This window comes from Cryptomeria japonica, chromosome 9, assembly GCF_030272615.1.
Source record: "Cryptomeria japonica chromosome 9, Sugi_1.0, whole genome shotgun sequence".
NCBI lineage: Eukaryota > Viridiplantae > Streptophyta > Pinopsida > Cupressales > Cupressaceae > Cryptomeria > Cryptomeria japonica.
In genome coordinates, this window is record NC_081413.1 from 727,251,117 (window position 1) to 727,275,558 (window position 24,442).

A 24,442-nucleotide genomic window follows, 5' to 3' on the forward strand; every position below is an offset into this window, starting at 1 on the left:
ACACAAATCAAATTAGGTCGACACTAAACATTCCCACGGTGGAAAATAATGTAAAGTGGACCACAACACATCATATCTAAGACCAAAATATATATCAAACATGCTATACACCAATCCATAAACATCGGAGCAATAATATGAAGTGCAAACACCCGAGGTCGACTAAACCTAGAGTGAATACCATTGAACTTTGAAACCAAGCTTACGAAGCCCAAGAACACGTGCCAATTGAATAGAATGAAGCTAAGGACATTATCAACTTAATTTCAAAATTGCAACGCTAGAAACCATAACGTGGAGAAATGCGGAGCATGCATCTCATACGGAAACATTGTCAAACACTGTCAAACATACTGGTAAACACAACTTCCTTAGCATAGCAATCTGGAGAACCAAATCCAAACTACATGAATAGATATACAATATAGAAGATATGCGGAGCAAATCTCTCAACACAATTGCACAAAGAACTCAATATCAATTATACCGACCAGTCACTAATGACAACCAAAGCATGTTGACATAAATGGCAACACATCAATAGCTCATTCTGATCAAACTTGCAACAATCTCCCCCTTTGTCATTGATGGGAACACATCAATGACAACAACAGTATCAACAACTCTCATACCAAAATTCTCCCCCTTTGCCAAATACTTAGTTTACCAATCCACTTCAAGTTCATCCACTTCATGTTCTCTCCCCCTTTGCCATCAAGGACAAAGGCTCAGATACAAAAACTGTTAGCTCATTCCGTTCAACTCACAACCACACCTAGCTCCCCCTCAGAGGTAGCCCCTAATCATTAGTTCAGAATAATAATATTCATGAAGTTCATTGCACTAATGCACCTCTATATGCATTTAGTTCAGAAAAGGAGGGGTAATAACCCCCAATTTCTCTTGGAGATATTCGAAAGTATCTTTAGTGAGTGCTTTAGTAAAGATATTAGCAATTTGTTCCTTTGTAGGCACATAATCAAGCTTCACTTCATTCTCCAAAACTTTCTCCCTCAAGAAATGGTATTGAACTGAAATGTGTTTTGTTCTTGAACGTAGTGCCGGATTCTTAGAAATATTTATTGCATTGGTATTGTCACAAAAGATAGAAATAGGTTCATCAAACAATATTCCAATGTCCTTCAAGGTTTTTTTTCATCCATAATATTTGTGTACAACAAGTAGCAGCAAAAATATATTTAGCTTCAGCAATAGACAAAGATATTGAATCCTGTTTCTTACTTGACCAAACAACCAACCGGGGTCCAAGGAAAAATGCACCCCCACTTGTACTTTTCCTGTCAGCCACACAACCGGCCCAATCCGCATCAGTATAGGCAGTAGGAGTGAAATTAGATATTTTGGGATACCATAGTCCATAGTCTTCTGCTCCTTTTAAGTATCTGGAAATTCTTTTCACAACATGTGTCTCTCTGGAATCTTGCTAGAATCTAGCCACAAGATAGACAACATGCATGATATTCGGTCTAGTTGCAATTAGGTACAATAATCCTCCAATCATTGATCTGTATATGCTTACAACCAATAGTCATAGGAGTACATTCAGGTTTAGCATTTTCCATTCCAAATTCTTTAGCATTTCTTCAATATACTTAGATTGTGAGATAAATATACCATCTTCCTTCTGACTAACTTGTAATCCAAGAAAGAAATTCATTTCCCCAATCATGGACATTTCAAACTCTTCTTGCACATATTATCATTTCCTCCAAAGATTATATCATCCACATAAACAACTACAATCAAGATATCATTTTCCACAACCTTAAAATAGAGATTACTGTCAATAGTACCTTTTTGAAATCCTTGTCTCAACAAATACCTGTCAAGCCTTGTATACCAAGCTCTAGGAGCTTGCTTCAATCCATACAACACCTTCTTCAATTTGCAGACCATATCTAGAGTGTCTGATAGATTGAATCCTTCCGGTTGTTCTATATACAATTCCACTTTCAATTCTCCATTCAAGAATGCAGACTTCACATCCATTTGATAGACCTTGAAATCGTTGTGTGCTGCAAAAGCCAGAAACATTCTGATAGCTTCCATTCTTGCCACAGGAGCATAAGTTTCCTCAAAATCTATTCCTTCTACTTGTGAGTAGCCTTTACATACAAGTCCTGCCTTATTTCTTACTACGTGACCATCTTCATCCAGCTTGTTTTGAAATACCCATTTAGTTCCTATCACATTCTTGTCAGCCGGTCTTGGGACAAGTTCCCAAGATTGATTCTTCTCAATCTGTTCCAATTCTTCTCAATTTGTTCCAATTCTTCTTTCATAGTTTTCATCCAATGTTGATCACTGCAAGCATCTTTTACTGTTTTAAGTTCTGTCTCTGAAATTAAGCATAAGTTCACCTGTTCTTTAGTAGCTTTACTTCTTGTGATAACACCTCTGTTCTTGTCACTGTAATATCCCCTGCTCATTAATGACTGAATATGCAAGGAATATCATCAAACACTTAGCTGGCAACCTGCTGATCTAGGACTCACACTGTATAACCTGCGTGTTATGCAGCTTTTGGATTGTAGGATAACTTGCGTGTTATGCTGTTCATGGCTCAAGAAATATTGTCAAACAATTCATTTGCAAACTTCTAGCTTACTGGTTGTTTAATAGTCTGATAATACTGTGTTGAAGGGCGTTTAGTGCTGCAATTGATGTTAGATCTGCTTCTAGAGATTGCAAGATTGATAATAGAAATGATATACCGACTGATTTCAACCCTTACATGCATAAAGTGACAGAATTAATAGCTACAACTACTAGATGTAATACACTTTGCATAACCTATAAGTGACTGAAAACACTTCAAGGAATGACTATAGGCTATTGGCATTCAAACAAACAGTTCAAATGCAATCGTCTTTTGCCTATAATCACCTATAGCTGCAAGGCGTTTCAACAAACAATTGACATACAAGAATTGTTTAATAACCTTTCATTGCTGGTGTAAAATGGACTTGTTACAACTTCTGATTATTATGCTCAACCAACATAATACAATGACTGATTACAATGCAATGAGATATCAAACTCCTGGGTATGCAATCACTGAATTTTTGAGAATAATGGCAGACATGAATGATTTGTTCAACATTTTGAAATGGATGCAAAACAACATGCCAAACCTGGTGGGAATAATCGCCTGTGCTGGAAGATTGGAAAGTAACCAAGTGTCACCTCAAAGTCACCCTCAACAAGCCAAATCGAACTCTTTCTTCTATCGACCCTGTTTGAAGTATTTTTCTGATGATAAATAATCTGCAGCCTCAAAGTCTCTTTTAAATCATCTAAAACCAAAGACACCACCTCAGAAGTAGAGCGCTCCAGTAAAAAGGTAAAGTCGATGCAATAATGGGTCTCCTTGAACAAAAATTGTGGTCTCCTTGGGCTGTTATACTGAGATACGACTGCAGTATATTTAATTTGCAAATCGGTTTCCCAAGAAGCCAAAAAGATGAGGATTCCAAGCACAAAATGAACCCCCAATGATCTTATCAAAATCTGAAGTATTTCCAATGTAGATAAGAATAAATTGCAGTTTTGATTTTGCTTCAAATCCCTCAATTTCACCTTGGAAATGAAGCGCCCCAGTCAGGTAATGAAATCGATGGAAGTGATGGCTAATAGAGCCAAATTGTGACTGTCCCAAAACTGATATAAATCTGAAGAGTTACTGAGTTAAGAGCTCAGTGAGTGTAATGCAATCAGGTCCACAATGGCAACACTGTTGAAGACACTTGATGCTACAAATATCTCCAATAAGATCCCAAGGAGAAATTGGCCCTTGGCCATCAATGTAGCACAAATGAGATGATTGAAGTATCACCTCCTTTAATGTAATCTATGGGAGTTTTCATTCCCAAAGATGAAGATTTGCAGAAACCCCTCTGTCCTACAAGATCCAATCAATATTCAATTCAACAAAACCAAGCTGCGTTGAAGCTTCCTCTACATCTCCCTTTATACTTTTTCACCCCAACATCCAGAAGCTTCTAGAAGTGAGTTTATGATATAATATTTAATTAGTCACTTTATTAAGTTAATTAAATATAAAGTTATCTTTTAATTTTAATTTATTTGATAACTTTATAAATAATTAACTTAATATTATTAATTAAAATAATTAATCAAGCTATCCATAAATATATCAATAATCTGGACAACTTAATTAATTAATTCCTCTCCAAAATTGGGGAAATTACAATCTGCCCCTTGAAATTGCTTGTCCCCACGTAATCTCAGCTGTAAGGAAAACTCTACTCCACCTGGATCCCAAGGGAAAATATGTGTAATTTCCTTGCTATCACCAAAGAGCTCCTGTAACACCGACTGAGTCTGCTGATTCAATTCAATCACCTCATCTCGTGCCACAAGAGTATAAACCTCAAGGGGAAGCAAGTCAAGTAACTGACCATACTTGCTTCAAGCCCTTGCACCAAGTGAGTCATTAAAATAACCATCCATCAGATACTCACTGTCCATCAAGTAGGTACGTCCCCACACACGCTCATGCCATTGAATAGTTGATGTAGACCATTCCAAATCTGAAAGTGCATTGGAAATCAAAATAGGACAGCCACTATCCCATGCAGAATCAAGGAAAATTGAGTCACCAATCAACAAGTGGATAGCTGCCATATCATAAGAAATAGGTGCCCACATCAATTTTTTAATGTAGGTGTCTTTCTTAACACCCCAAAGTAATTCATGTGTGGCTGATCTCATAGGGTCACTATGCTCATCCATGATTGCATATTCTTCAACTTTTTGATCATCATGTAAACCCAATGAAGCAATATGTGACTCCTCTAAAGTTGATTTGTAATCATACTTACCTTGCTCATACTCCATCTCTATGTCTTCTTTCGTTAGAAGGAAGACTGATCGAAGATATGCTTCTCTTTGCTGTATTGCTTGATCTAAACGATTGTAGCGCTCCTTGACCTTTTGTAAGTGTTGCCTTGTTTGGGCAGCTAGCAACTTAGCTTGCTTAGCTTTCCTTAACCACCCGTCACACATGCTTTGAGTCCTCTTTACATCTTCTATGTTATGATGCACAAAATCAGACCTTTTACTAGATGCATCATCAACCGATGATTCGTGTTCATCTTCCAAAACTTGAATGCCAACATTAGGGGACTCCATAACATTGTCTTCTCCATGATTAAAAGCTGCATCACCTCGAAGATGAAGAGATGTATCACTGCTGTTATAACAATCAACACCACTGTCATGCATTTATGTCACGCCTTCAACTCTTACATGCACCTCCTTATTGGAAACTTAATTCTCAACACTTGCACTATGAATGCCAGCATTTGTAGACTTTTCTTCATTTGTCATTTCATGAGTAAAGGCTGCAAACTCATGAAAATGAGGAGGTAAACAACTGCTGTCCAAAATCAGAATTTTACCCTTCTCCTCTTTGCTTTCTTTGGAAGAATCATCATTAATTGGCATCATAGAAGTGGCTGCTATTACATCATTATTTGCAGACAATTCCCCATCAGATGAAAATACATGAACTTCATTGGAGACATCCTGGATTTCTATCATTCCGCCTCTTTGAACTAGACCAACCTCTTCACAACCTTTATCTAGGTAAATTTCTAGATCACCAACGAAGAATCTCGAGCAATTCTTACTTGAAACAATTTGTTCTTCATTCTCTTTCTTGCTCGTCCCATTTTCTTTAACCATCCTTTCATCTATACATTTGTGATTGAGCTCCCAAGGACCTTTACAAGTGAAGCATAGACCTTGTCTTCTCATTTCATTCCTTCTTATACTATGCTCCTGTTTGAATGTTTTCCCATGATCACTTGTAGGCTGAGAAATTTCCTTTCTTTTTGATTTCCCAAACATTCCTAGAAATCCCTGTTTTGTTTCTAGATCATTCAACAAATCATACAAGTTCCGCATCAAATCAAAAGTGGATTTGTCGAAAGCGATCTTTCCCTCTGTTCTGATTGTCAAAGATTTCCCCAACAGAATGGCAGGATCTTGGCTTTGATACCACTGTAATATCCCTTGCTCATTAATGACTGAATATGCAAGGAATATTGTCAAACAGTTAGCTAGCAACTTGCTGATCTAGGACTCAGACTGTATAACCTGCGTGTTATGTGGCTTCTGGACTGCAGGATAACTTGCGTGTTATGTGGCTTCTGAACTGCAGGATAACTTGCGTGTTATGCTCTTCATGGCTCAAGAAATATTGTCAAACAATTCATTTGCAAACTTCTACCTTACTGGTTGTTTAACAGTCCGATAATACTGCGTTGAAGGGTGTTTGAGTGCTGCAATTGATGTTAGATCTGCTTCTAGAGATTGCGAGATTGATAATAACAATGATATACTGACTGATTTCAACCCTTACATGCATATAAGTAACTGAGAATTAATAGCTACAGCTACTAGATGTAATATCAAACACTTTGCATAATCTATAAATGACTGAAAACACTTCAAGGAATGACTATAGGCTATTGGCATTCAAACAAACAGTTCAAATGCAATCTTCTTTTGCCTATAATCACCTACAGCTGCAAGGCATTACAACAAACAATTGACATGCAAGAATGTAATGTCCCCAACTTGTGATTACCTGAATTTTTCCCTAAATTAGTAATAACACAATATAGTTTATCATTTTTTTTAATAAATAAGAGTAACTTCATCTAGTCATTCAATAAACTTAGGAATAGACAAATAAATACATGGATTAATAGCAAATATATTACATAGAATGATAAATGTGTCTTTCTACCCATATTCAATCATAGTTTAGTTTGGTAGGAAAGCCTTGTGAGGGTGCCTGTAAACTATTCAACCCAACTAAGCCCAAGAGCGCGCAGCGTCCCACTATGACAACTCACCTCTTGGCCCACAAGAGGCAGGAACGTCCCACTATGACAATTCCATCCCTTGGGGTGGCCTACTTAGCTTGGGAGAACTGGTAAATTGCAATTCCCTAACGTACTTCCTCTATTCATTCCTTTGATTGATTATGAGATAAGACACACATATATAAATAATCTAAGAAAATATAATCAAGTGTGTATATATATATATATATATATATATATATATATATATATATCAAGCACATATAAATCTTGCTAACATCATTTTCATAGATAAATCTATTATCCTTATTCTGATTTGAATCTATATATATATATATTTATAAATAATTATATTACCAATATATTTGGTAATTACCTACTATATAAATTACCACTGCTGCCTAAAATCATCAGTTTTTATTATAATTGTGTTTGCAGTGGCAGACAGATCTGACGTGTGTAAGATCTGGTCTGCCACAGGTAATGAAATTAAATATGACTGTCATACGTATTGCACTCTATATTATTATTATTAAATTTTGCATAATAACATTATCATGCTTCATCTATTAAGCACATCCTCATGCATGCCACCAAAAGCAAGGATGTTACTGCCTCTAACTTAATAACAGTTCTAATATGATCTGATCCATGGTGATCTTACTAGATGCTTTTGATTCCTTTCCTTTATATCTCTCAATGTCAGGGAGAGGTCACACCTCTTCATCATGTATGCCCTTGGCAAGAGACACACCTTTTCACCATTAGCACCCTTTGAAAGGGACACAACCTCTCCTAATCAGATCTGCACTTATTATTTAAATCAGATCTGCACTTCTCATTTCCAAATTATTCCCCCTCTCAAATGAGGTTCTCTTCTCCCTTTTATATCTCATTGTTGAGGGAGTCACAACTTTTCCTTTCATGTCTTTTGACTTTTCATTAACTTAATTAATTTTTAATTAATCATATTTAATTATATTATTTTATATTTGAATTTAATTTTAAATATTTGAATTTTATTATTATCATTTATTGTTAAATTTTATTTCAAAGTGGGAACATTACAAAGAATTGTTTAATAACCTTTCATTGCTGGTGTAAAATGGACTTGTTACAACTTCTGATTAATATGCTCAACCAGCATAATACAATGACTGATTACAATGCAATGAGATATCAAACTCCTGGGTATGCAATCACTGAATTTCTGAGAACAATGGCAGACATGAATGATTTGTTCAACAATTTGAAATGGATGCAAAACAACATGCCAAACCTGGTGGGAATAATTGCCTATGCTGGAAGATTGGAAAGTAACCAAGTGTCACCTCAAAGTGACCCTCAGCAAGCCAAATCGAACTCTTTCTTCTATCACCCGTCTGAAGTATTTTCCTGATGATAAATAATCTGTAGCCTCTAAGTCTCTTTTCAATCATCTAAAACCAAAGACGCTACCTCAGAAGTAGAGTGCTCCAGTAAAAAGGTAAAGTTGATGCAATAATGGGTCTCCATGAACAAAAATTGTGGTCTCCTTGGGCTGTTATATTGAGATACGATTGCAGTATATTTAATTTGCAAATCGGTTTCCCAAGAAGCCAAAAAGATGAGGATTCCAAGCACAAAATGAACCCCCAATGATCTTATCAAAATCTGAAGTATCTCCAATGTAGATCAGAATAAATTGCAGTCTTGATTTTGCTTCAAAACCCTCAATTTCACCCTGGAAATGAAGCGCCCCAATCAGGTAATGAAATCGATGCAAGTGATGGCTAATAGAGCCAAATTGTGACTGTCCCAAAACTGATATATCTGAAGAGTTACTGAGTTAAGAGCTCAGTGAGTGTAATGGAATCAGCTCCACAATGGCAACACTGTTGAAGACACTTGATGCCACAAATATCTCCAATAAGATCCCAAGGAGAAATTGGCCCTTGGCCACCAATGTAGCACAAATGAGATGATTGAAGTATCACCTCCTCAATGCAATCTATGGGAGTTTTCATTCCCAAAGATTTAGATCTGCAGAAACCCCTCGGTCCTACAAAATCCAATCAATATTCAATTCAACAAAACCAAGCTTTGTTGAAGCTTCATCTACATCTCCCTTTATACTTTTTCACCCCAACATCTAGAAGCTTCTAGAAGTGACTTTATGATATAATATTTAACTAGTCACTTTATTAAATTAATTAAATATAAAGTCATCTTTTAATTTTAATTTATTTGATAACTTTATAAATAATTAACTTAATATTATCAATTAAAATAATTAATCAAGCTATCCATAAAATTTATTAATAATTTGGACAACTTAATTAATTAATTCCTCTCCAAAATTGGTGACATTACAGTCTCCAATAATCTGTTTCTCTGAATGATTCTTCTGCAGATACCTTGGAGTCTTAGGAGCAATTTCTGGAGCATCTTCCTTATCATCATGTACTTCTGTTTCTTCAATCTTTTCCTCTTCAGGTTTATAGGTCGACTCATCAAATTCATATCCCATCTTTACAACTGTATTCTTTAAGTTGTCTTCATCAACCTTCACATTTGTGCTTTCAACAATTCTTCTCAGTCTTTTGTTATAACATTTGTAAGCTTTTCTTTTAGTAGAGTAGCCAAGGAATATACCTTCATTAGCTCTTGTGTCAAACTTTCCCAAATATTTTTCGTCTCTTTTGGTATAGCATTTACTTCTAAATACTCTGAAATATTTCATAGACAGACTCCTTCCATACCAAAGTTCATAAGATGTCTTCCCATGATTTCTTCTAATTTGCACTCTGTTAAGTGTGTATACAATAGTATTTATTGCTTCTTTCCAGTAGATTTCTAGTAGACTTGCTTCATTCATCATTGTTCGAGCAACCTCTTGAATTGTTCTATTCATCCTTTTGACTACACCATTCTGCTGCGATGTCCTAGGAGTAGACACGTGTCTTATTATCCAATGATTCTCACAAAAAGTATTGAATTCATCAGAAATAAACTCTCCACCTTTGTCAGACCTCAAACATTTTATTCTTCTATCTATCTCATTTTCAACCATGACCTTGAATTTCTTGAACTTTTCTAGAGCTTCAGATTTTTCTCTTAAGAAAATTAACCAAGTTATTCTAGAGTAATCATCAATTAAGAGCATGAAATACCTATCACCTTGTTGACTTTTTGTTTTGGTCGGACCACAAAGATCAGTGTGCACTAACTCCAACAGTCTAGTAGAAGATTGTTCATTAACATTGAAAGTTCTTGTTTTTTTTCCAACTTCACATTCCTTACAGATAGCATTAACAGGCTTTGTAATCTTCGGTAAATCTCCCACAACTTGAATTGAACTAATCCTAACCAAATTATCAAAATTAATGTGACACATCCTCCAATGCCATAGCCAACTCTCATTAATCTGTGCCATCAAGCAATATCTGCCAACAATCCTCAACTGATAAACATTTCCATCTGTCCTCCTTCCTGCTGCAATCATAGTTTCAGACCTTTTTTCTGATCTCACATCCATCATCTTGAAAAACAAAATTTTATCCATTTCCACACATTTGACCAACACTTAAAAGATTATGATTTAAGCCTTTAACATAGAAAAAATTGTTAGTATTATGTATGCCATCAAAATTGATTGAACCAATTCCAACTATCGTAGTCGTCTGATCATCTTCAGATCTAAGAACTCCATCAAATTTTTCAAGTTTCACAAACTTACTCTTGTCTCCAATCATATGATTTGAACATCCACTATGAATATTGTTAATGCATGATAGCTTCGGTAAGATAAATGATTGAATGAGAGATAAATGAAGTCTCTCATTCAATCATTTATCATATTGATAATTATGATGAAAACCTTCAAGCAACTAATCCTTGATTTGATAGCCATTCTTCATTTGCATATAATTAATCTATTCAGTTCGATCAAATGCTTAATATCGATAATCATCCTCTATCATTATTTATGTTCACCGATTACTAAATCATGCTATTGCATTCCGATTTATATTGGTTAACATAATTAATAGTAAACAAATGATTAATCGAATTAACCAAACACCGATTAGTATCGGGTGTTAATATAAACTGACACCAATTGATATCGGGTTATATGTGGACCGATTAATATCGGGTGGCATGATAAAGTTACACCGATAGTTATCGGTTGTTAAGGTTAAAGCATACACCGATAGTTATCGGTTGTTAAAGTATAACATATACCGGTTGACATCGATTGTTAGTATGCACCGTTTGTTATTAATATAATTAGCAAAGGGGCATGATCAAGTAATGTCTTGACCGGTCATGACCGATCAAGGCATTGCTTGATCGTACCCAACTTGCTATATATATATTATATCAAATGGCAGTTGTAAGAAAGGACATCAAAATTTATAAATGCTCCTCTCACCTGCCATACAAAAGAAGATAGTCAGATTTATATTTTAAATCAGTAATACATAAAACAAGATAATATCAAATAGAATATAATTTGCATATTGAATGTAAATTGAACATCATTTACAAATATTCCATTCATCTTTATCTCTTTTAACATGAAAAATAGATACAACAACACCTTCTATTTTAGTAGCATCTTCTGGAGCTTTTTCTTTCACAACTTTGCCAGGGTTAGCAAAACAAGATTCTTCCTTTACTGCCAAGAACAAACTTTCACTGTCTTCTTCATAATCAGATTCATCATCAGAAATATTTGCATCTTCTTTAACATAATAAGCCTTCCTATTGAACTTTCCTTTGAGTTCCTTGTTCTTTTAATTTGCAATTTTATTAGGACATCTAGAAGCATAATGACCTATCTTTCCACAGCTAAAACATTTAAAGGGCAATTTACCTTTGTACTTTCTGGTTCCCTTCTTCATCCTTCTCACAAAGTTCGCCTCAATCTCATCAAGGTTCTCTTCATCAAATTCCTTATCTTTTGCTTATTTAGTAGCCTTGAATGCAATTTTCGTTCTTGCACTAGTAGCACCAAATTCTCTCATCTCAAAAACAAGTAAAGAGCCATACAAGTATTCTCTAGTATACTTATTTTGATTCTGTGATTCTTCTATTGCTGAAACCTTAGAGCTATAGGGTTTAGTAAGAGTTTTGAGTACCTTTTTCACAACTTCATCTTTCGACAAGCTATCTCCAAGACCTCTGATTTCGTATACAACATCTTCTATCTTCTACAGATAGTTGGTTATATTGTCTTTTTCATCCATCCGCAAGCATGCATATTTAGTTTTAGCATTCTGCAACTTAGCTTTTTTAATAGTATCATCTCCTTCATAAGTCATCTCTAATTTATTCCAAACCTCATAAGCAGTTTTAAAGACACAACTTTTGTTAATTCAGTCTTAGAAAGAGCACTAAAGATAGCAAACCTTCCCTTCAATTGTCTTCAAAATCCTTGATCTCATCCAGAGTGTTCACCCCAGTTTGCGGTTTAGTGTACTTTTGTGTAACAGACTTCCATATTTCATAGCCAAGAGAAATCAGGTAACCTTGCATATTCACTTTCTAGAAAGCATAGTCAAATCCCTCAAACATAGGGATTGTTAGTTTGTGTGCCATCGGGATCTCCTCAAGCAGTTAAGTTCTTCTCCAAGGAAACAAAGCTCTGATACCAATTGTTGAATGTTCTAATGCACAAGACAATTGAGAGGGGGGGGGGGGTTGATGGGATGGGGTTTGGGATAGACTAGCCTAGTCTATGCTCTTGGATCCTTTCCTTGGATCTCCTAGTGTTCTCCTCACACCCTAGGGTCTCTAGGACTTCCTTTGCTTGAGGAATCCCCCGACCTTGCCCAATCCACCCACCAATGAGTTGCTATGCTGCTCCTAAGGTCTCACCTACTCATGAGACTCAAAATCCCTTACTATGGCTAATAAGGGCTAATCTTGTTCCACACCTTCCAAGGTCTTAGCAAGGTTGTTTTAGGTCTATTTCATGGTCTATCCACCCATTCATGAGCCCCCAAGAGGTTTCAAGATTCTAACCCCTTACCGATTTCACAAATTTGGGTTTTTGCCTTCAAATAGGGCTACAAGGTTTAGGACCAATTAGGCCTCCTAACCGGTCTTCTAGGGCTCCCTCTCACAAACGATGCACAAACAACCCTAACTCCCAAAATGGACTGCCATTCAATTGGCAAGGGCTCAAGGATTTTCTAGGTTTTGGGCCTCCAAGTGGCCGTACAGTGCCTAGGGCGAATTTTGGGGTTTTTAAGGGTTTTGTGAGGGTTTCTAGGGTCTGCCTGGGTCACAGTGAGTACTTTGAGTTTTAGCCACCTTGTTTGGATTGGTGGAGGCTCCTCCTTCACATGAATGCTGCTTCAAACACTCCTCTGCACTTCCTCCAAAGGATGTACTCTCCTCTGTCCAACCTTGCTCTCCAAGACCTCTGCAACAACAACCATTCCTAACCGGGCACTGTCCAGTCTCGCCTAGGAATGGGCCTTTGTTTGGCCTCCTTGCATTTCCAAGGGCCCTGCTTGCATGGGACTATAGTACAGGGTCTTCACTCTCACTCCCCATGGTTTCATGGTGTTTCCACAATGGGGAATGGAATTAAGACTTCATTTACACAATTCTGTCCAAAACTGGACAGTAAGAAGATAGTTTACAAACTATTTACAAACTTACTCAATCTGCAAGTAAAAACCTAAACTAACTGCTTGAAATGAAAGTATTTACACCATGAAAGACAAACCACACAGTTTTGGATGTATCTCAATCCATTAATTTGCTTGTTTTCTTCATTCAAACTGACTGGTAATAGTTTTACAGGCTCAGTCTGATCTTTTTGCTAGGGCCGTACAAAGTCTGACATCCAACCCACTATTTTAGGGTTTACAAGTACTTGTACTACATTTGCCTCGGTCGGTGTGCCAAAATTAGGGCTCTCCACGCACACAAGGGTCTATGACCATTTTGGGTGGAAACGTTGCTTGACAACTTTTAAAAGTTGTCATGCAACTTTTGCATCTTTTGAGCAACTTTGCCATTGTTGCTTTTCATGACTCCTAGGCCTATTTTGGGCTATCCTAAGGACATCAACATGCCAATAAGGCCTAACACACACTCCAGGCACACTCAACCTCTCCTGCACAAGAAATCACAACAAACACTAAGGACCTACAACTAGGACCTAGTCTAACACACATGAGCTCATGGCTCTTATTCATGTACAATGGCTTCATAAGAAGCATAACACCAACAAAACAAAGAAAGAGAAAGAGTTTGGAAGGGTGCTCTTGCACCATACTCCCCCTCTGCACACAACTAAGAAATAGAAGAAGAGATGAGAGTCGGGTCTATTCCAAGTGTCTTGAACTTGCTCTCCTCCACCCATGTAGCTTCAGATACTGGTTGATCTACCCATTTCACTAAGTGCTCCATGTAGACCTGATGTCTAGTTGACTTCTTCACCCTTGATTGCAAGATCTCCTCTGCTTTAGGCTTCTTCACCTGTGGTAAGACATTAACATCAAGGTCCTGTAGTACCTTGGCTTGGTTCTCAGTCTGCCCTTCTATCTTACCCTTGTACACGATCAGGTCAGCTACATCAAAGACTGGTGATATAGCTAAATCTGAAGGCAGGTCAACTTTGTAGGCATCCTTACCATATTGCGACAGGATTCTACAAGGTCCTACCCTTCTCATTTGTAGTTTCGTAGGCTTACCACTTTGCATCCTAGCTTTGCTCAAATGTACCATCACATAGTCACCCACCTTGAACTGAACTTCTCTCCTTTTCTCATCCACTTTGGCTTTCAGTTTTTGAGTGGATTCAAGGATGGCCTTCTTAACTTGCTCTTGGACTTCCTTGATGGTTTGAGTGAAGTCCTCTGCTTGCCCACTCTTCATTTCCAAAGTACTAAGGTCTCTCAACTCACATACTCCCCTTGGGTGTCTCCCATATACAACCTCAAAAGGACTTCTACTAGTGGTTCTATTCACACTGTCATTATATGCATACTCTGCTTGAGAAATGATAAGGTCCCATGTCTGACCATACTCCTTAGTTAAACACCTCAACAAATTGCCTAACACTCTATTGATGACTTCAGTTTGACCATCTGTTTGTGGATGGTAAGCTGAGCTAAATGACAAGTTAGTTCCTAGTCTCCTCCATAATGTCTGCCAAAAATGACCCATGAACTTGCTGTCCCTGTCTGAAACAATGCTTAAAGGGAGTCCATGAATCCTAACAATCTCTTTGAAGAAGAGATGTGCAACATAGCTTGCATCATGTGTAGTCTTACATGGGATAAAATGACTCATTTTGGAAAATCTATCTACTACCACATAGATGCTGTCCATACCTGTTTTTGTCTTGGGAAATCCTACCACAAAGTCCATGCTTATACATTCCCAAGGTTTGTTAGGGACCAGTAATGGTTGATATAAACCGGCATTGCTTGATCCACCTTTGGCTCTTTGGCATACACCACACTGTTCTACATATCTTTTCACATCCCTTGGCAACTTTGGCCAATAGTAGTACCTCTGTACTAAATCCAAGGTTTTGTTGACTCCAAAGTGTCCACTTAAACTGCCATTATGTTTCTCTTGGATGAGGTTCTCCCTCATGGATTCCCTAGGTACACACAACTGGTTACCCTTGAACAAGAGACCATTTTGGAGAGTGTAATCTGCATACTCACCATGGAAATGGTTCTCAAACTCTTTACAAACCTTGTAAGCTGTTGAGAAGTCTTCATCTTCTTCATAGAGGTCTTTGAAACCTTCTATTCCTATGCTCTGCAACTGTAACTCTTGAACTGTCAACAACTTCCTGCTTAATGCATCTGCCACCTTGTTAAGTTGCCCCTTCTTATGCTTGATGGTGAAGGTGAAGGATTGGAGGTATTCCATCCAATTCAGATGCCTATTGCTAAGCTTCTCTTGAGTGTTTATGTAACTCAATGCTTGATTTTCTGTGAACACTACAAATTCCTTTGGGAGTAGGTAATGCCTCCATTTCTTTAGAGACTGCACTAATGCATACAACTCTAGGTCATAAGCTGAGTACTTCTTCTTTTCTTCATTAAGCTTCTCACTGAAAAATGCCACAGGTCTTCCCTCTTGACTCAATACACCACCTACTGCAATTCCACTTGCATCACACTCCAAAGTGAATAGCTTATCAAACGTAGGTAGGAGAAGGATAGGTTTTGTGGCTACTTGTTGTTTCAACAATTGAAATGCATTGTCTGCCTGCTCAGTCCATTCAAACTTAGTTTTAAGACCTCCTTTTATGGTGTCAAGGACTGGTGCACATATACCACTGAAATTCCTCACAAATTTCCTATAGAATTGAGCTAATCCATGGAAACTTCTTACCTCAGTCCCTGTTTTAGGTGCAGGCCAATTCAAGATTGCCTCCACTTTGCTTGGATCCATCTTCAAGGTTCCTTTGGACACCACAAATCCTAAGTAAACCAGCTCTTGCTTCAAGAAGTCACACTTCTCAAGGTTGATGGATAGCTTCTCCTCATGCAACCTTTCTAAAACTAACCTCAAATGCTCAAGGTGTTCTTCCTTGGTTTTGCTATAGATGAGAATGTCATCTAGGTACTCTACCACAAATCTGCCTGTGAAGTCTTTTAACACCTCATTCATCAACCTCATGAAGGTGCTTGGAGTATTAGTAAGCCCAAATGGCATCACAAGCCATTCATACAATCCATCTGTGGTTTTAAAAGCAGTCTTCCACTCATCACCCTCCTTAATTCTTATCTAGTGATAACCACTTTTAAGGTCTAGCTTGGTAAAATACATAGCCCCTCCTAAACAGTCCATTAGATCCTCTATTCTAGGAATAGGAAACCTATACCTTATGGTAATCCTATTGATTGCTCTTGAGTCAGTGCATAGTCTCCACTTACCTCCTTTTTTTGATTCTAGCACTACCGGGACTGCACATGGGCTGATGCTCTTCTTAATCTGTCCTTGTTCCAATAACTCCTGCACTTGCCTTGCTACTTCCTTATTCTGATCAGGTGTGAGCTTATATGCAGCCTTGTTAGGTAAGGATGCACCATGAACAAAGTCTATTTGATGATTTATAGACCTTCTTGGTGGGAGTGTTGCAGGTGCTCCATCACTCACTATGTCTTTATACTCTTGCAACATTTGCTTCACCTCCTTGGGTATGTCTGCCTGCAACTTGTCTACTTCCTCCCTTGGTTTCACAAAGATGGCACACTTCACTATCTCCTCCTCATGCAACAAATTTAAGAACTCTTTACCAGTAGCCATTAAGACACTAGGTGTTTTTGAAGTGCCCTCTTCATCCTCTGTCAAAGACTAAATCTTGAAGGTCTTGCTGTCCTTCTTAAAGGATATGGAGTTCTCCTCTCCATCATAGATCACCTTCCTATCAAATTGCCAGGGTCTTCCTAGCAATAAGTGACATGCATCCATAGGCAACACATCACAAAGGATCTTATCCTTGTATCCTCCAATAGAAAACTCTACCCAAGTCTGCTCATTGACTAGCACACTCTGTCCTTTGTTCAACCAAGTCACCTTGTAAGGATTGGTGTGGGGTATTCGTGTGAGTTTCAACTTCCTAACTGCCTCTTCTGAGATGATGTTGTTAGTTGAGCCTGTATCAACTATCACCTTGCACACTTTACCAAGAACTTTGCATCTCACCCTAAACAATGCTCTCCTATGTTTGGGTTCCTCCTTAACCGGCTGTCTGATCAAAATCCTATTGAACATCAGATTCTCACCAACTTCTGATTCAATCTGGTCCACATCCGGTGTCTTGCTGCTTGAAGAGTCTTCTTGTGCATAAAGAACCCTCTTTCCACTGTTTGATGTGGTAGGCTTGTCAGGGCATCTATATGCCGGGTGTCCCAATTGTCCACAATTGTAACACTTCATTGTTGCAAAATAGGAGTTACCTCTGCCGGTACCTGTTGTGACTTTTTCACACATCGCCCCATTACAAATAGGGACCCCTACTTTTTTTGCTTTCTGGGGTTTGCTTTCTAGGTGTTTAGGGTTTGTCTGTTAGCCTTTGCATTTTGAGTGTCGTTAGGGGATCAATAGGATGGTAGGCTTTGCTTGAGCCAGGGGAGTCAACAGGTGCCCCAGAATTAGGGTTTCTTTGAGAGTCTTCTTTAGGGCCTGGTTTTGCTCTTGTTGCTAATTGTGTCTTGCTTTGTGAGTGGGTATCATCCTTGAAGGTCTGAGTTAGATCGAGTTGGTGAGTGATGAAGTCTGGAATGTCATCCTGATCTTCAAATGCCCTGAAATTTGGCTAAGTCTGGAATGCCCTGATCCTAAAATTTGGCTAAGTCTGGAATGTCCTGATCCTGAAATTTGACTAAGTCTGGAAAACTGAAGAATCCTCCAAAAACTAGATTTTGCAATATAACTCCTGGAGGTCCAAAACCACTCTCAAACATCCTAAAAGTATATATGGAATATAACTTAAAGTATAAGAATTATACTTAAATGTTATATTCCATAAAATAATCCTGATGGAGAGTTCAAAAAGTCAAATTTCGCTCCTGACCCTTCCAAAGGGTCTAGAGCGAAATTCTCCATAAGACATTCTACTTTGACCAAAACCTAAAACTAACACATTCCCAGGCTTGAATCAAGGTAAAAACGCTTGTTTGAATGAAGAAATGTGAAAATGAAGTCAGGATCTTGGCCAAGATTAGGAATTTCGCTCCTGACCCTTCCAAAGGGTCCAGAGCGAAAATCTTTATAACTCTTGTTTTCCTCCTTATTTTGGCTAGGCGTTGGCTTGATGGGAGATGAATGGGTATGTTTTGCCTTGAGAGGGAGTTTGACTGATTTTGAAGAACAAGATTTTGGCCTAAAGGAGAATTTCACTCCTGACCCTTCCAAAGGGTCCAGAGCGAAATTCATCATAAACCTCATTTGCTACCTTGTTTGACCTTGAAACTTTCTTCCTTAGGTCGAAAATGATCTAAGTTTGCTTCTTGAAGTGGTTTGAAGTTTGAAAAGTGAGTAATCTAGCCTAGAATGAGATTTTCGCTCCTGACCCTTCCAAAGGGTCCAGAGCGAAAATCTTCTTAAAGCTCATTTTTTCCTAAGATTGACTAAATTTTGATTTGCAAGGTATCTTGGAAGGAAGGATGGACATTCTTGTTGCCTTTGAAGTGTTTGAAAGTGTTGAGAAATGAAGGATTTTGGACCAAAAGGGAAATTTCGCTCCTGACCCTTCGAAATTCCCAAAGGTTCTTGTTTTGCATTGAAGAAGGTCAAGTTTTTTTGACATGGATGGAAGAAGAATAACTTGCTTTTGCCTCTTGAGGTTGTTTTGAACTGAAAAAAATGAATGATTTAGCCCAAATGGAGAATTTCGCTCCTGACCCTTCCAAAAGGTCCAGAGCGAAAATCTCTATAAGAGACATTTCTTGCTTGGTTTGCTCAAATTGAGGTGTCCAAGACATGATGAAAGGAAGAATGAACATATTGAAATCCTTGGGCATGTTTAGAAGTTGTGAAAATGAAGGATTTTGGCCAGGAAAGGAAATTTCGCTCCTGACCCTTCCAAAGGGTCCAGAGCGAAATTCCTTGTAAACCTATTTTTAGCCTTTCTTGGACATGAAACTTTATTCCTAGCACAATCAAACATGAAATCCTACCTTGCAAAGAAGTTTCAAGTTGAAAAAATGAAAATTTTTGGTCAAGATTGAGAATTTCGCTCCTGACCCTTCCAAAGGGTCCAGAGCGAATTTTCTCAAAACTTCTTTTTGCTATCAAAGTTTTGCTAAGTCAAGTGTGGGATAAGGTAAAATCAAGAAGGAATTGCCCCTAGGAGTGACTTGAAGTTGCAAGAAATCATGAAAGATGAAGGAATTGAGCCTAGAAGAGATTTTCGCTCCTGACCCTTCCAAAGGGTCCAGAGCGAAAATCCTCAAAGTCATCTTTTCTTCAAAATTTTGGACAAAACTAAACTTAGACAAGGGTGTGAGAAGGCATTTGGTTTGCCTTAGAGTGGATTTTGGTTGCTAAGAAGGAAAGTTTTGAAGCCTAATGAAAATTTCGCTCCTGACCCTTCCAAAGGGTCCAGAGCGAAATTTCTAAATTCTCTTTTTTTCCTTGCAATTTAAGACAAGATTTTGGTTTTCATGACTTGGAGAGGAGTGAGGCAAGATGTTCTATGCCTTGGAGGTGATTTGAAGATGAAAGGATGGGAAAATTGCCCTAAAACCTGATTTTCGCTCCTGACCCTTCCAAAGGGTCCAGAGCGAAAATCCTAAAACCTATGTATTCCTTTCAAGTTTATGCTAAGACAAGACTAGACCAAGGTAGAAATTGCCCTTGAGATCACCTTCGAGTTGATGTTGGCTTCCAAAAGTGATGATTCTAGGTTAGAGGAAGATTTTCGCTCCTGACCCTTCCAAAGGGTCCAGAGCGAAAATCCTAAAATCCCCTATTTTGCCTTGCAAAAACAAATCAAACTTGGATTGGGTGAAAGAAGAAGACTATTTCCTAACCTTGTGAGGTGGATTGAAGTTAAAATGATGGAGGAGTAAGCCTAAGCAAGGAAAATCGCTCTTGACCCTTCCAAAGGGTCCAAGGCGAAAAACATCAAAGTCACCTTTTCCTCCAAGATCTGAGTAAAACTAGGCCTAGATTACAGTGAAAAAAGCCATTTGGAATGCCTTGGAGAGATTTGGACCTTCAAAAAGTGTGAATTTTGAGCTCAAGAGTGAATTTCGCTCCTGACCCTTCGAGAGGGTCCAGAGCGAAATTCAGGATAGGTCCTGTCCTTGGCTAGGTTGTTGAACAAAATTGACCTTTTTTGCCTTGTGAAGATCAAATCAATGATAGCAAGTTGAGAACTGGATTCAAACTGAGCAAGTTTTGATGAATTGAAGTGAAGGAGACTAGAAAATTGACTTGAGAAGTGAATTTCGCTCCTGACCCTTCCAAAGGGTCCAGGGCAAAATTCACATTTTTCACCTAATTTACTCATGTGAAATGCTAAAATTTGAAATGCAAGACTTTGATTAGGTCAAAACAAACATGAGCTCGCCTTCCAGAAAATTTTGGAGTCAAGAAAGAAATGGGATATTCAGGTCCTAATTGGAAAAATCGCTCCTGACCCTTCCAAAGGGTCCAGGGCGAAATCATCAAAAGGCCTATCATTCAACCTTGTTAGAGTGAGTCAAGGGCAAATTGCAAGATTGTGAAGACAAGGGCATGGGAATTTGCAAATCTAGGCTGTGAAAATTTTGACTCATGAAGTGTGCAAGTCTGGATGTGAGGTTCAAACAAGTCTTGAAATAATTTAGGCCTTCATCACTTGGGATATTTCAATGCCTAAGGAGCAAAGAGCCTTCATTAAGCCTTGATCAAACCTTAATATTCCTCAATTTTCACTAAATTAGCCAAATTGAAGACATTTGGGGAGGCTAAAACAAGTTCGCGTGAATTAAGGTATTTGCAATTAAATTAATTAATTTTTTAAGCCTTAAAACAAATGATAAAACCACCCTTCAAACCTTGAAATTAATTTTAAAATTTTAAAAATTAAGGTAAGCGCTCAAGCCTATTATTTTGTCTTTTTAAGCAAGTCGGCCTCCTTCCGAAAGGGGGTCTTATTTATTTTATTGCTAATTGACCTAAGTCGGCCTCATGAGGAATTAGGGTGAGCGCCCTATATAAGGGAGATGTATTGTGGACAAAATGCAAATCATTCATTCATTACTCAAATGCGAATTTGAGGAGCAGATTAGAGGTGCGAATTTCTTGCTAAGTTGGAGGCTAACTTTCAGAATTTGCTAAGGTTTGGAGGCTAGTGGAAGGCGAAGTTCTTTTGAAGGCTGATTGAGGCGTAATTCATCCAAAGGAAGACCAGAAATTCAGTCCTTATCCAGCAAATTCTGATCTCCTTTTATTTATTTTCCAAGGTTGATAGTTAAGCATTCAAAGAGGAGGTATGAAGAATCAGATTTTTGAAGTTTTTATTCAAGGTTTATTTTGATTTCCATAGCAATCTTTAAAAATCTAAGTCTTGTAAAATCTGATTTCCATTCATAATTAATTTGAAAATTCATAATTCTTGGATTTATCATGTCATTTTCAAATTAATATCTAAATTTTGCCCTTGAAAGGTCTTGAATCCTATACCTTAAGATATTATGCTCAAACCCTAACTTTAAACTTTTGTGTAGGTATCAAGGACGACCTTCTCCAGTCCAGCATCAACAAGGACGACCTTCTCCAGTCCAGCATCATCAAGGACGGCCTTCTCCAGCCCAGCATCATCAAGGACGACCTCTTCCAGTCCAACATTTGAAGGAAAGGTACACCATCCATCCTGCACATCAAAGACAAACGAGGTTAAAGCAAGGGTCCGTTGAAGAAGCCAACAGTTTCAGAAGAGTTAATTAAAGCTAGCTTCTCAGCAACATCAAATTGAATATCTACCAAGTTACAAGTGTCAGACAAGGTGGCATCCCAGTCATCACTCCTCTAGTCGGATTGGTCCACCTTAGTGTGTCCAGATTCAATGTACCTGACTCATGGGAGATGGCACAAACTTCAATGTACCTACCCCGACTATCCATTGGTCGAATATTCCAGAGAAGACATGTGTCCAAATAATGCAATTATTTCATTGGCCAGAATTGAGTTTGTTGTAACAAACCCTAATTAGGGTTTTCATTGTAAAATCTCGGCCATTGATCTCAAATTGATCTAAGCCATTGAATTGTATTGAGGGCGCTATATAAGCCCTGGCTCCTCATTTGTAAAGGCTAATAGTTAGTCAATAATGGCTAATAGTTAATAGTTAGTAATAGAGGCCAGAATAGTAGAATAGCAATTGGAGTAGATTAGAAGAGAAGGAAAGATATTGTTGCCTTAATTGTAAAGACTTCTTTTCATTGAAGATATGGTGGAATATGTTGTTTCTTTGCAATATGCATGGTCTCTTGTTGAATCTTCATTTTTGATGATAGATGATTAGATTGAGTGAAGAAAATTGTTGAATGCACCTGTGTGGAATCTGTCTAGTCCATACCACTAGCCTCTTATTGATGGTAAGTGCGGCCTGCGTGGTCAATTGGCATAAAATGAGCTTAATCTTAAGTCGTTACACGTCTATTGTTCATGCATTATCTTGAATGGTGATCATTGTTAGATGGTGTACGATTTGAACGTATTGGAAGCATCCCTTAGAAGATCACACTGAGTTGGTGTTGAATTGTTCAACTTGATGGTGAGACCCAGCCCAGTAGGACTCCACCTAGTCATTCATCCATCTTCTCGCATCCTAGATAGTAGAGTAGACTTCCTGAACCCTGCATCTTTTGCCATTTGTTTGTCTTCCAGTTAGTGAATAGGACTTGTGATTCCAGCAAATCAGACGTTTAGGTCATTGAGTGTAAGTCCCCTTGTGATTCCAGCAAAATCACATCATACCGCGAAGAGCTTATCCACGAGTAGAGATCCTACAAGGTAGAAACCTTGGAGTTGCCTCGACTGATCCTTCGGCGAGATCTTCAGCAGTCAGGAACTTTGTTCAAGAGAGGATAAGGTACCTTTTAGGTATTCTATTCTGTGTTTGGTCGTGTACAAAATACACATCAACAGTACCTCTACCCCTATTTGGACCACCTTGTGCACCTCTTCCTCTGGAATGTCCTCCTCTGAGATTGGTTTCATTGCCATGCTCAGTCAACTTGGCTTCTCCTTGGTTCCTCTGCTCATTTGCCTTGCTTTGGTAACCACCTCGGTGATTCACTTGGTCTCTACCTCTGCCTCTACCCCTGTTATTGGAGTCTCCTTTCCTTTTGTTCCTCTCTTCTACCTTGACAGCAAGCTGATGACATTTCTGAACAGTAGTAGGAGTCCATAAGCTTATCTCCTCTTGAATGTTCTACTTTAGGCCGCTTAGATACCTAGCAACCTTAATAGATTCATCTTCTTGGACTTTAGATCTAAGACATAGCTTTTGAAACTCTTCAGTGTAGGAGGTTACATCAAGATCTTTTTGCTTCAATCCTTGTCTCTTCTTATGAAGTTGGACTTCATAATCCTCTGGTGAGTAGTTCTCCTTAATCTTACTCACCATAGCTTTCCAATTTGCAATTGGTAGCTTTCCCATGCTAATCCTTTCTTCTTGCAGGTACTTCCACCATGTCAAAGCTGCTCCCCTTAATCTTGATTTGGCAACTTTAGCCTTCTAAGCCTCTGTCACTCCTTCACACTCAAAGTGGTTTTCCATGCCCTCAATCCATTCCATAACAGTGCCTATGTCCATTCTTCCACTGAAATGTGGCAATCCTTCAAAAGCTTTGGTGTTCAAAGCCTTAATAGCCTTCACAAAAGATTCTTCATTGAACAAGGGATCCGGTTTAGAGATTATGTCATCTATGTCTATAGTTCTCTTGCCTTTACCCTTGGTGTCTTCATCCCAAGGTTCATGTGTTCTCTGATCCACCACTTCCTGTAGTTTATCCCTTATCTCACTCATAGCTGCTTCAAGGAGTCTATTCTTCTCCTTCTGCTCTTCTACTTCTCTCGCCAGCTCTGCATTAGTAACC

At 38.1% G+C, this 24,442-nt stretch overlaps 1 protein-coding gene across 5 annotated transcripts in view; it reads left to right on the forward strand.

Annotated features, from left to right (window-relative positions):
- Positions 1-24,442, forward strand: part of LOC131067406 (uncharacterized) — a 99,705-nt gene that overhangs the window by 28,673 nt on the left and 46,590 nt on the right. For 3 of the 5 annotated variants that reach the window (XM_059211219.1, XM_059211218.1, XM_059211220.1), the window contains exon 2: positions 22,067-22,198. The exons of the other annotated variants lie outside the window; for them this stretch is intronic. In XM_059211219.1, coding sequence (XP_059067202.1) covers positions 22,067-22,198 — 132 coding nt within the window. The remainder of the gene's footprint in view (positions 1-22,066; positions 22,199-24,442) is intronic. 5 annotated transcript variants of the gene reach the window in all.